We start from the raw sequence: 13,404 nt of genomic DNA on the forward strand, positions 1-13,404 counted from the left end.
ACCAAAAACAATGAGGCCTACAAAGACAAGAACACAGTGCCTACAGTCAAATATGCTGGAGGCTCAAACATCTTTTTGGGTTGTTTAGCTGCCTCTGACACTGACTGTCTAGACTGTGTGCAAGGAATCATGAAATCTGAAGATTACTAAAGATTTTAGATCCCAATGCAGTGCATAGTATCAGAAAGCTGGGTTTGTGTTCTAGGTCATGGACGCAAAGCCAGCGGGACAATGACGGCCCAAAAAATACTTCAAGCAGCCCCTAGAAATGGATAGAAGCAAAATGCTGGAGAGTTTTGAAGTGCCCAGCAATGATTTCAAATCTCAATGAACACTTGGGGAGAGATCTTAAAATTGCTGTTGGGAGAAGACACACTTCAAATATGAGAGACCAGAAGCAGTTTGGAAAAGAAGAGAGGTCCAAAATTCCAATGGAGAGATGTAAGGAGCTTGTTGATGGTTATAGGAAGCGACTGACTGTAGTTATTTATTCCAAAGGGTGTGCAGCCAAATATTAAGTTGACGGTGCCAAGAATTTTGTCAGGCCCATTTTTGGGGCTGTGTGTGAAATTATGTGCAATTTGCCTTTTTTCTCATTTTTTTTGGATGTGGTTCCAATACACACAAAGGAGGTAAACATGTATAAACACTGTAATTACAGTAATTTTCTGGGAGAAATACTTCATTTTCTGGACCATTTTCAAGGGTGCCAACACTTAAGGTTGACTGTATCCATCTGAGATTTTATATATATATATATATATATATATATATATATATATATATATATATATATATATATATATATATATATATATATATATATATATATATATATATATATATATATATATATATATATATATATATATATATATATGCAAGTATGCAAATACACACTCAAATGAACAACAATGGCAAATGGCAAATTACAGTGTCATTATTTAACAAAAAGTAGGCTAATGCAGAATTGGATTTGCAAAAATTAAAATAAATTATTATTTACATAATAAAATAGGGACGTAGCAGCCAGGTGCTGCTAATTAAATGCCCTTAATTGTTCATTACTAAGTGTGACAATCACCAAAAGGCTGAGTTCACAAGTGTGTATAAAAAACAAATAAAACAAATTAGCCCCATTCTCATCCAGAAAAATGGGATGATTTTTTTCCCACTTGTTATCCTTGTGTGGTCTGTATGCAATCCGTTTTTATAACTCAGCAGCTATTAAAGCACCACTCCATGTTTTTTCCCCCAGCACTGGAGTATTGCTTTAAACCCAGGTCCCCTGTCCTCTGTCTTATATTCACCCTCCGGCATTATCACCTTTTTCAATGTTGCTCTCGTCATGCGGCGCCATCTTGGGACTGTAACTTCTGACTGGCTGGAAGTCAGATGTTATGTCACAAATTCCCAGTGCATCACTATGAGAGCCAGAACAAGGCTTTAATAGAGATGCATTGAGTTGTGACCTCTGGCTCGCTCCATGGAACACTCCATGGACCTATCGGCTGGTCACAAAGTGCTGAAGACTGACTGGAGCAACACTGAAAATAGATAAAGATGCCGAAGGGTGAGTGTACGACTGGCAGCAGAGGACTTGGAGTTAAAGCACCACTTTAGCAGTGCAATAAAAAAAAAAAAAAAAAAACTAAAAATCACTGGAATGGTGCTTTAAGCTTTTACAAAACCACTTACAGTTTCCCCATCTTGGAGAATTGTAATGTATCCGTAAAAATCAAATGCCATAAATGATGATCCGTATGGCATCTGATATTTTTGTTTTTCTCATGCTGAATAAAGCTGAGAAAAAAAAAAATGCAGATGTGCACTGCCTCATTGAATAACATCGGTCCAAGTGCAATCCCTTTTTTTTTTTTCATAAATCGGAGTGCACTAGTCCGATTTATACACTCGTGTGAGTGAACCCCAACAGCAGACGTTTGGGCAGTTTGCTGGCCTGAAACATTCAGGCGTGTGTTAACACAATACCAAGGTGGAAAGATATCAGTAATGATCTTAAGGTGGTGTCACACACAGCGACAACGACGTCGCTGCTACGTCACCATTTTCTGTGACGTTGCAGTGACGTCCCGTCGCTGTCGCTGTGTGTGACATCCAGCAACGACCTGGCCCTTGCTGTGAGGTCGCTGGTCGTTGCTGAATGTCCTGCTTCATTTTTTGGTTGTCGCTCTCCCGCTGTGTGTGACAGCGAGAGAGCGACGAACTGAAGCGAGCAGGGAGCCAGCTTCTGGCAGCTTGCGGTAAGCTGTAACTAAGGTAAACATCGGGTAACCAAGGGAAGCCCTTTCCTTGGTTACCCGATATTTACCTTCCTTACCAGCGTCCGCCGCTCTCACGCTGCCTGCTCCCTGCTCGCCAGAGTACACATCGGGTAAATAAGCAAGGGTTTGCTTATTAACCCGATGTGTACTCTGGCGTGCAGGGAGCCAGCGCTAAGTGGTGTGCGCTGGTAACCAATGTAAATATCGGGTAACCAAGCCCTTGGTTACCCGATATTTACCTTAGTTACCAAGCGCAGCACCGCTTCCACCCGCCTATGCTGGCTGGGGGCTGGTCACTGGTGAGATCTGCCTGTTTGACAGCTCACCAGCGACCATGTAACGACGCAGCAGCGATCCTGATAAGGTCATGTCGCCCGTCGTGATCGCTGCTGCGTCGCTATATGTGAACCCAGCATTAGAGAAGCAATTGTTGTCCATCTCTCTGTGAAGGTTTATAAAGCCATGTCCAAACAATTAGGAGATCATCATTCTACCATGAGAAAGACTATTCACCAGTGGAAAACATTCAAGTCAGATGACAATCTTATCAGCAATGGACATCCCAGTAAAGTGACCCCAAGGTAAGACTATACAATGCTCAGATAAATTGCAAGAAAACCCCATAAAAACAAACAAACCAAAGAGCTACAGCTTACACTCTAAAGGCTTCAGCTAGAAAGACTGAACATTTAACATCCTAACTGAACTACATGAACTTGAGCTTGTTTGAAACAGTTGTCAGAAGAAAGCTCCTTCTTTCTAAAAAGAACATGGCAGCAGAGCTAAAGCTTGAAAAATTGCATGTTAAGAACCCACAAGGTATATGGAATAAATGTTTTTTGGACAGATGAGGGTAATTTAAGATGTCAATCTTTGTTAGTATAGTGGTAAGTCTCCCCCTCCTGTTATAGCGATTACTCAATGGGGAGGTTTATTATTGGGCAGCACGGTGGCTCAGTGGTTAGCTCTGCTGCTTTGCAACGCTGGGGTTCTGGGTTCAAATCACACCAAGGACAACATCTGCAAGGTGTATGCATATTCTCCTCATGTTTGTGTGGGTTTTTAAAATTGTAATTGTATCAAAAAGTTAAAGCTTGTATGAAACTGCATCATGTAACAGGTCAAGAGCATCAGCAAATCTACATCAATGCTGAAAATAACAAGAATCAAAGTGTTGTCAAAGTCCAGACCTCAACAATAAAATCCTGTTCTGGGATCTTAACAGAGCTGTATATAAACAAATGATCACAAATCTCAATTAACTGAAAGAGAATCTGTCACCAGGTTTTTGCTCCCCCATCTGAGAGCATCATAAGGTAGAGGCAGAGACCCCGATTCCTGTGATGCGTCAGTTACTGAGCGGTTTGCTTTCATATTGATAAAAATAAATGTTTCCTCTGCTACAAATCTACCGTGTTCCACCAAAATAAGCCCTAGCAGGAATTTTCAGCATTTTCGGTGTAAGGCTTAAATATAATCTCTACCCCGAAAATAAGCCCTGGTCGCAGTTCAATAATGAAGTGTTCATGCAGCTGAAAAAATACTGTAGAACACTTCATTATAGAAAGCAGACACCCCCAAAAGAAAGAAGACAGATCCCGTAATCATACTCAGACAACGAACGTGAGGACCTGCAGTGGAGCGTGCGCGCACACACACACACACACACACACACACACACACACACACCACATCCAACGATACTGATTGCTTACGGCCTACAGGGGAATCTATCCATGTGGTGGAACGCATTGATGCATTCTACCGCAGGTCCTCTAGGCATCCCACCAGAGGTCCTCGTGCGCCACTGCACTGCGTCCCAGAAGCAATCAGTATCACCGAATCTGGTGAGAGTGTGTGCGCGATCTGATATATGCACGTGTTGGCCAGGAGCAGGGGAGGACCGTATGGAGCATACCTCCTTGGGGGCACCCACCGAAGATCACAGGAGGACCTGGGAGAGACGCAGATGTCCGGGGTCTGGTAAGTATGACTTTCCTGGAACGGGGGTCTGTTTTTTTGGGAGACTAAACTTACTCTCAAATCATGTTTCCCTGAGAATAAGCCCTACCCTGAAAATAAGCCCTGGCCCATTTTTCGGGGGGAAAAAAATAATATGAGTGTCTTATTTTGGGGAACATGATATCAATTATAGAAAGCTGATGAATAAGCTGGTCTACCTGCAGCAGGCCAAGTAGTTCTCGAATGATAAAATCACTGATTAATCAGCAGTAGATTATCAAAACTACTCTAAGCATCCCAGTAAGTGAAACATTGCTGGAATCAGGATGTCTGCCCCTACGTTCTGCTGCTTTCAGATTAGGTGGCAAAAACTGGTGAAAAATTCCCTTTAAAGAGGTTGCCCACTACTTTTACAATGATGGCCTATCCTTAGGATAGGTTATCAATGTTTGATCAACCGGGATCAGACATCCCCACCGATCAGTTGCTCTCCTTGCCAGTGGCAGCAGACTGTGGCTGGAAATCCTCAGTTCCGGAGCTGCCCAGTCTCCTGATAGCGACAGCGGCTGGATACCACATATCTGCCGCCTATTGATTTGAATGGAGGGCAGATGTGCAGTACCTGGCAGCTATAAGAAGATGGGTCAGCTCCTTCCTAAGGGGGCGGGTCGTGCGGCGTCACAGCGACGTCACACGGCAGGTGGCCAATAGAAGCGGAGGGGCGGAGATGAGCGGGACGTAAACATCCTGCCCACCTCCGTACTTCCGCACAGCCGGTGTGAGCCGCGGTGACGCAGGTAAGCTGATGTTCTTCTCTCCTGCGGCTTCTCACACAGCGATGTGTGCTGTTGCAGGGGAATGAGGAACAACATCGTAACGTCGCTGCCGTGCAATTATGAAAATGTCGGACACTACACCGATGATCGCAAAAGCGTCGTAATCGTATCGTTAATCGTATCAAAAACGCTTTACACACTTCAATATCAACAGCGACGCCGGATGTGCATCACTTTCGATTTGACCCCACCGACATTGCAGCTGCGATGTCATAGTGTGCAAAGTGCCCCTAAGGATAAGCCATCAATGTAAAAGTACTGGACAAACTCTTTAAGCAACATTGTAAAGTAAAGACTGATAAAAGTCCTCTAAAATGATGCGAGACTGAAAGTCATACAAAAAACAATGACTTCAAGTTACTGCTGCTAAAGATGGTTCTACAAGCCACTGATTCCTGAGGTGTACTTGATCTTCCACACACTGCCATGGGTTGTTGTTCATCTTAGGTTGTAATTACCCAATTATAAAGCCTTCTGCAGGATGAGATTTATTATGTCCCGATATATAAAACCACACAATTCAAAGAGCGTGTATTTAGTATTTCTCACAACTATATATTTATTTTTCCTATCCATTGGCAGTCCACATACTGAACACATGCCGCAGAGGCACATCGGGAGGTCCACCATTAACATTACAGAACACACAAGTTCAATCACAAGCACACACACAGACGTTTACAGTACATTATTCTTACCAAGACTGTTAAATACAAATCTCTGATCGGAAAGTGAGCCACTGTGAGAAAAAACAAAAGCGGGAAAAGTGATTAGTAGCAGGAGACAAAGCATTCTTTCACTAGGCGGGTAATCTCATTATCTGAGAGGTACAAAGTGCTGCTCCTATCAGTGCCTGCACCACAGATGACAGATGATCATTGAACAAGGCTTTTCTTTAGTTTCAGAGGCCTTTGCCCTGTGTATGTTTGTGTAGAGTCCACGCCGTGTCAAGGATCATTGTCATGTTTATTCAGTTTTTAGGAGTAGCATTTAAAGTGTCATCTTCTGGTGATTCAACAGCTGTTCCCAAGTCAGTGTCTTTGCAGTTTGGGGTCATGCCGATATGCTCTCCTGTCAAGTGTCAGGATAAAGAAAACTCATTCTGTACCAAAATAGCATAAAGAACCAGGTTTTTATGCGAGTACTACATTGTCCAGTGTACGGTTATATGCAGACTCAGTGGCATCTGCTGTGATATCAGCAGGACATGTGTACGGCAGTGTCCCCTGAGAGCAAATGAAGAATTGGACATGTTGGACAGTAAAGTGCCCAATCCTTTGCTCCGGGTGTGTGTGGCAGCAGCCAATTCCACTATAGCTCTAGAGGACACAGCAGTGAGGTGAGCATGTGTGTAAATAAATGTGTGGTGGATTGGGGGATAACTATCAGCCTACTGAGCAGTTGGTGGACAGCCATAGAAGACCTCATTCAGATGTCCAAGAGTCACATACGTGTCGTATCCATGTTTGGAACGGATAAAACACATACCCATTATGGTCTATGGAGCTGTTCACATTTCCGTGTTTTTTTTAAGACCATGTGGCCCGAAAAAAAATCAGTTACTTTTTTTGTTTTTAATCAGTCATAGTCAACAAGTCTACGATTCTATGAAAATGATGAACAGCACACATGATTAACATTGCAATGAATAGGAGAAGCTTTGAAAACAAAATTTATTTTTTCATACGTGAAACTGACCGATTATACACTTATGGTAAAAACTGACACACGGAACAAATACTGATGGAACTCTGATCCAAAACACTGATAAATAACAGTATGTTTTTAAGTAACAGAAAAATTACAGACTTCTAAATGAGTCATGAGCTGTATGGCTACCCTTAAAGGAGTTGTCCATTCATGGGTTGCAAGTCTACTGTTGCTCTATGTCACTGCAGACTTGTGACTCCTCACAGTTTGCAGTGTGCACACTCTCAGGATTCTCCTGTCCTGGTCCCGGAAGCAAACTGTCACGTGATCGTAAGCGGGAGCAAGCAGTCACGTGATTGTAAGTATGCAATCTGCACACTTCTGCCCACATTCTGACTAGAGGTGTCAGGCCTCAGTCAATTTTCTGATATTGAACAAGACCGTGCCGCTATGTCCCTGCACTTTAAGCAAATTGAATACTTGCCGCCAGCTCAAGGCAATGGCAACAGAGAATCCTGACAGCATGCACACTGTGTGCTGTGAGAATTCACAAGACTGAGTGACTGGAGACTTGCGCCCCAAGCCTAGACAGCCCCTTTAAATAAAAGTAGAGGTAAATTTGTTCTTTACCAGGAGATGTCATACGATCTTTACCCCAGAACAAGATAATGTGTCCATAATGGAGCATTACTAAACTGTGACACAACACAAGCCACAGGTCTGTAGGTGACTAATACATTGACGCTGTAAATATTTATGTCCCGTAACAAAGTAAATGTGACTACAAGCTGCCCGTCCACAGACCGGAGAATAGCTGGAATTCTAGCCTGTGACGACACAACACAAGCACTGCCTTTGGTATTTGAACTCCATTTACCTCCCTTCGTTGAGAAAACGCTGTAGCATTTAACTCCTAACAATGCCCATTATAGGTCTATGAAAGAGAACACTATTGTCAGCCCACACGCTAGAAGGGGACTGCTAATTACTTTAGTCGGAGTGACAAGGTCATGGACACAGTAAGGAAGCCATTCAGAACTTTACTATATCATTAGAACTGGGGCTAACAGACTCGCTGCACATTACCATGCCAGGGAAATTCATCTAAAGCTCTGAGAACAGCCGACTAATCCTTTCCACAGGTCAAAAGATTTGCAGTTCTGTCCGACCTGCTTGACGTTCAGGTCCGGGAAGTATTGTGAAAGCTCCTTCATACAAATTTGTGCATTTTCTTGTTATTTTTACAACCTTTTTTTATGGTGGAACTTTTTTGATACATTTTTATATACAATTTTTTTTCTAGTGTATCAAGTTCTTTTTTACAATACAATGGAACCTTGGATTGAGAGTGTTTTGTAAGACAAAGTTTTTTTAAAAATTTTTAACTTGGTTTAAGAGCAATGCTTTGCAATAAGAGCAAATACTCACGGTGCATTTACAGTTCCATTCTTTTGCCACACTCTGACCTGCCTTCTGTACATATGTACTGTATACAGTATACCATTGTACAGTACAGTATATACTATACAGCATGTCTATTAATTTGCATTTGTGGATATAGTATTGTACTTTCTTATTGATAACCAGTGCAGCACATTGCTTATACTGTACCTCTCGCACACCAATAATTCCATTGTAAGCTAATGTGCAGTTTAATTTATTTTGTTTTTTACTGTACTGTACTTTTTGTATTAGTGTACTGTAATAATATGAATACAGTACATTACATTGTATTATTGTAATAGGTTTGTATAAATGCAGTAAATATTTTTGGGTTGTGGAAGAATTGTCTGCATTTCAGTTATTTCCTATGGGAAAATTTGCTTTGATATAAGAGTAACTTGGTTTAAGAGCACACTCTTGGAACGAAATCCAAAGTTCCACTGTATATCACTATAGACCTTTAAAATTAATCAGCAAACCGTGAACAACGCTACTGACAATGCACGAAAAGGCTGTGCTTGATTCATAAACCTACTCTTTTGAAAAGATTCCATTGGCCTGTACCCGGCTGTACCGACTTGCACCTTTGTAATGGGTGAGATGAATCTGACCCCCAAGTTCATCCGCAATAACTCCAGCATGAATCGCCGCTTTGCAAAGTAATGAAGTCTGCAAAATTTAGAGAGGGAAAAAAAAAATTCTGGTCATTTGTAACATAGTGGCTTATTAATTATAAGTGAGAAACCAGCATTAATTTCCATCATAAACTGATGTTTATATAAAACCTACACTCATTAAAGGGAACCAAACATCAGGATTTTGGTGTATAAGGTGCAGCCAGTGCAGTACTGGCACTATCATGCACAGTGTGTACATACCATTAGTGGGCAGCGCGGATGTTTAGGCTGTGAAATTCAACTTTTATAAAGTATGAAAATTCATGCACTTTTTGATTGACGCGTGCACTTCGCTGCTAATGTCCGGGCGTGTTATGCACGTGGATTCCCGCCCACCCCTCCGCCTGTTCCTCCCTCTCACTGGGCCGTATGTAAATTTCTAATCTTCAGTTACACAGCGTCTGAGTTAGTACCTGCGCATAGCGCTCATCTCAGGCGCCGTGTTTCTGAAGCCCACAGTATTAGGGTATGTGCGCACGTTGCTTTTTACCTGCTTTTTACCTGCTTTTTTGCTGCTTTTTCTTCTGCGCTGTTTAATGCCAAAATGGATGTGTTCTTCTATTCAAGCAAAGTCTATGGGAATTTGGGTTTCTTGTTCACACTATGTTGTTCAAAATGCTGCCTTTTTGTGTCAGAACTTTGGTCAAAAACTCAGCTTTTCAGTGCAAAACCCAAATGGCAAAAACAATTGACATGTTGCTTCTTTGAAAAGCTGAGTTTTTGACCAAAGTTCTGCCTCAAAAAGGCAGCATTTTGAACAACATAGTGTGAACAAGAAACCCAAATTCCCATAGACTTTGCTTGAATAGAAGAACACATCCATTTTGGTATTAAACAGAGCAGAAGAAAAAGCAGCAAAAAAGCAGGTAAAAAGCAGGTAAAAAGCAACGTGCGCACATACCCTTATGGTGCATGAGAGGGCGGTGCATGAGAGGGCGGTGCATGAGAGGGCGGCGCATGCGCCCTCACTTCTTTAGATCTGTTGTGACCACGGGAGCGCGCGCGGTCACAACAGGACTGGAGAGCAGCTGATCTTACCCTGATTAGCTACAGCAGACGTCTCCTACAATATCATCTGCTGCAGCTAATCGGTAAGATCAGCTGTTCTCCAGTCCTGTTGTGACCGCGCGTGCTCCCAACAGATATGAAGAAGCGAGGGCGCATGCGCTGCCCTCTCATGCACCATAATACTGTGGGCTTCAGAAACACAGCGCCGGAGATAAGCGCTATGCGCAGGCGCTAACTCAGACGCCGTGTAACTGAAGATTAGAAATTTACATACGGCCAGTGAGAGGGAGGAACAGGCGGTGGGGGGGGGCGGGAAACCACGTGCATAACCCGCCCAGACATTAGCAGCAGAGGTACACACGTCAATGAAAAAGTGCATGAATTTTCAAACTTTATAACGTTGAATTTCACAGCCTAAACACCCGAGCTGCCCACTAATGGTATGTACACAATGTGCCTGATAGTGCCAGTACTGCACTGGCTGCACCTTATATAGGAAAATGCTGATGTTTGGTTCCCTTTAACATCAGAGACAAATAGCATCAGGGTTCTCTTGTTAGCCTTACAAGTGTAAAGTCTTACAGAGATTCTCTCTTCACAGAAAACCTATCCAAAGGTACAGTTTGTTTAAAAGAATGAAAAATACTAAGTCTTACTCACTCTTCCCTGGGTATCACGCTGAGGCTCTGCTGGTACTCCCAATATTTTCTATGGTCTGCAGCCAATCAGTGAGCTCAGCTACTTGTGCCATCTTCTCAAGCAGAGACGCTGATGTCACTGATTGGCTGCAGCACTGTCCTTGTGATGTCGGAGGTGCAGATAAGACAAGAACTCCAGCGTAGACGCCGTACTGCACCAAAGGAGGGTGAGACGTAGGTTTTCTGACAACAAAATACCACTTTAATCCAATACATTAAGCGACCTTAAAGTGGACTGACCTACCATTTCTTCTAGCAGCTATCCCATGTGCATGGCCACTTTAAAAATACCTTTCACTAGGTCAAAGGAGGCCACTTTTTACTCTTAGGCTATGTGTGCACGTTGCGTAATTACATGCAGTTACGCTGCGATCTGCACCGCAGCATAACTACATGCATCCTGCGTCCCCTGCATAATCTATGAAGATTATGCAGGAGCCGTGCGCACGTGGCGTATTAGAGCGCAGCGCTTCGGCTGCTGACCGAAGCGCGCGTTCTAAGTAGCGACATGTCACTTCTTTCCTGCGCTCTGCCTGCAGCTCCTCCCATAGACAGAGCGGGGGATGCATGCAGAGCGCAGGAAAGAAGTGACATGTCGCTACTTAGAACGCGCGCTTCGGTCAGCAGCCGAAGCGCTGCGCTTTAATACGCCACGTGCGCATGAAATCGGCTTTTTTTTTTCATTACGGACTTTTTCTGCAGCGATTTGAAGCGCACGTGTGCTGTTCAAATTGCTGCAGAAATTTCTGCAGGGACAGTACGCAACGTGTGCACATAGCCTTACTTTAATTTCTCTGTTCTCAGAGTATTCAATTTTTTATTTCTTTAAATCCACTCTACAGTTCCAGAGATATGGATCTTTTTATTTGGAGCTACATTTTACGGTCTTTACAAAGGAGGTGGTGATCACATGAATCTCTGGGGGCATGGGTTTAGGCTGCTCTGCATGATTACCCAATGAGCCACACCAACTTGAATGAAAATTTCCACTATATAATAAGGCCATATCTTAGGAAGTGTATGGCGTTTTTAATGAAACAGAATATAGGACAAGGAGTGGGAATAAAATAAAAAACTGGCCAATTTTGACCTGATGACAGGTTATGTTTAAATGGAATCTGTGAGCGGGATTTTGCTACCTCATCTGAAAGTAGCCTGTTGTAGGCAAAGAGACCCTGATTCCAATGATGTATCACTTAGATTACTGGGTGCAGCAGTTGTACATCAGAGTTGCTAGCTGTAAGATGAAGCAGAGCTGAGAGAGCAAACTCTGCCCACACCAGGGTCTCTGTGTACAATGCCTGTACACAGTGAGTTACTTACCAGAGGAGGGGGTGTGTTGGAATATGGCTCACACACATGTAGTCCAAGGAATGATAATCTCCTGATGCTAAAACAATCATTGCGAGTAAACAGCACAGAGCTTGATAAAAGATACATTGCTGACATCAATTTTTTTTAACCCCTATAGCATTCTGTCCTCAGACTTAATAGCAAAAACCTGTTGACAGATTTATTTTAAGATAGCAAGGCTAATCATTTAGCCAGACTAAGGGGTGCTTCACACACAGCGAGATCGCTGCTGAGTCACGGTTTTTGTGATGCAGCAGTGACCTAATTAGCGATCTCGCTTTGTGTGACACTGAGCAGTGATCTGGCCCCTGCTGTGAGATCGCTGCTCGTTACACACAGCCCTGGTTCGTTTTTTTATTGTTGCTCTCCCGCTGTGACGCACAGATCGCTGTGTGTGACAGCGAGAGAGCGACAAAATGAAGCGAGCAGAGAGCAGGAGTCGGCATCTGGCAGCTGCGGTAAGCTGTAACCAGGGTAAACATCGGGTAACCAAGGTGGTTACCCGATATTTACCTTCGTTACCAGCCTCCGCCGCTCTCACACTGCCAGTGCCGGCTCCCTGCTCTCTGCACATGTAGCTGCAGTACACATCGGGTTAATTAACCCGATGTGTACTGTAGCTAGGAGTGCAGGGAGCCAGCGCTAAGCAGTGTGCGCGGCTCCCTGCTCTCTGAACATGTAGCGACGTTATGATCGCTGCTGCGTCGCTGTGTTTGACAGCTAAGCAGCGATCATAACAGCGACTTACTAGGTCGCTGTTACGTCACAGAAAATGGTGACGTAACAGCGACGTCGTTATCGCTGTCGCTATGTGTGAACCCAGCCTTAAATGGTGTTTGGCTGATATTAATCTAAGGCCACGTTCACACAGGGCATTTTTGATAAGGTTTTCCTGCAGAAAAAGAGCATCTCTAAGCAGTAAAAAAGCTGCTTTTATTTGTCTATGGTACGTTAAAGGGAACCGGTCAGATCCAACACGCACCCAGAACCACGAGCAGTTCTGGGTGCATATTGCTAATCCCTGCCTAACCGTCCCTGTATACAGTAGCATAGGTAAAGAGATCTTTAGGCCTTGTGCGCACGTTGTGTTTTTTTGCCATGTATTTGTGCATTTTTTGGGTGCAGTTTTGCTCCCAAAACTGCATGCATTTCCTTCCCAAACCTCAGAGCAGTGAACCCGTGACGTCACTGCTGCGACACACGCCGTACTGCGGGACCCGTAGCTGTGACGTCAGGGGTTCACCCCAGTTCATTATGATCGCTGCGGCTCTCTATGTCTGTCGGCAGGCATTCATGCTCTATGGCCGATCGCTGTAACAGGACAGGGATGTAGCAGAGCTGAATTGCCGTGGGACCTCGTGTGGATTACTTCAGACCTGGAGGGGTGTTTGGGGGTTAATAAAGTGGTGAAAGAGGTGGCTTTTTATTTTATTTCAAATAAAGGATTTTTTAGCTGTTTGTGGTTGTTTACTTTCACTTACAGATTAGTGAT

General features: G+C 43.5%; 1 protein-coding gene across 1 annotated transcript in view; it reads right to left on the reverse strand.

Annotated features, from left to right (window-relative positions):
- The window catches only part of DCBLD1 (discoidin, CUB and LCCL domain containing 1), a 112,323-nt gene that overhangs the window by 15,665 nt on the left and 83,254 nt on the right, over window positions 1-13,404 (reverse strand). The window contains exons 6-7 of the mRNA XM_075340022.1: window positions 8,712-8,845; window positions 5,782-5,822 (exon numbers count right to left, since the gene is read on the reverse strand). Coding sequence (XP_075196137.1) covers window positions 5,782-5,822; window positions 8,712-8,845 — 175 coding nt within the window. The remainder of the gene's footprint in view (window positions 1-5,781; window positions 5,823-8,711; window positions 8,846-13,404) is intronic.

Source organism: Anomaloglossus baeobatrachus, chromosome 3 (assembly GCF_048569485.1).
Source record: "Anomaloglossus baeobatrachus isolate aAnoBae1 chromosome 3, aAnoBae1.hap1, whole genome shotgun sequence".
In the NCBI taxonomy this organism is placed as follows: domain Eukaryota; kingdom Metazoa; phylum Chordata; class Amphibia; order Anura; family Aromobatidae; genus Anomaloglossus; species Anomaloglossus baeobatrachus.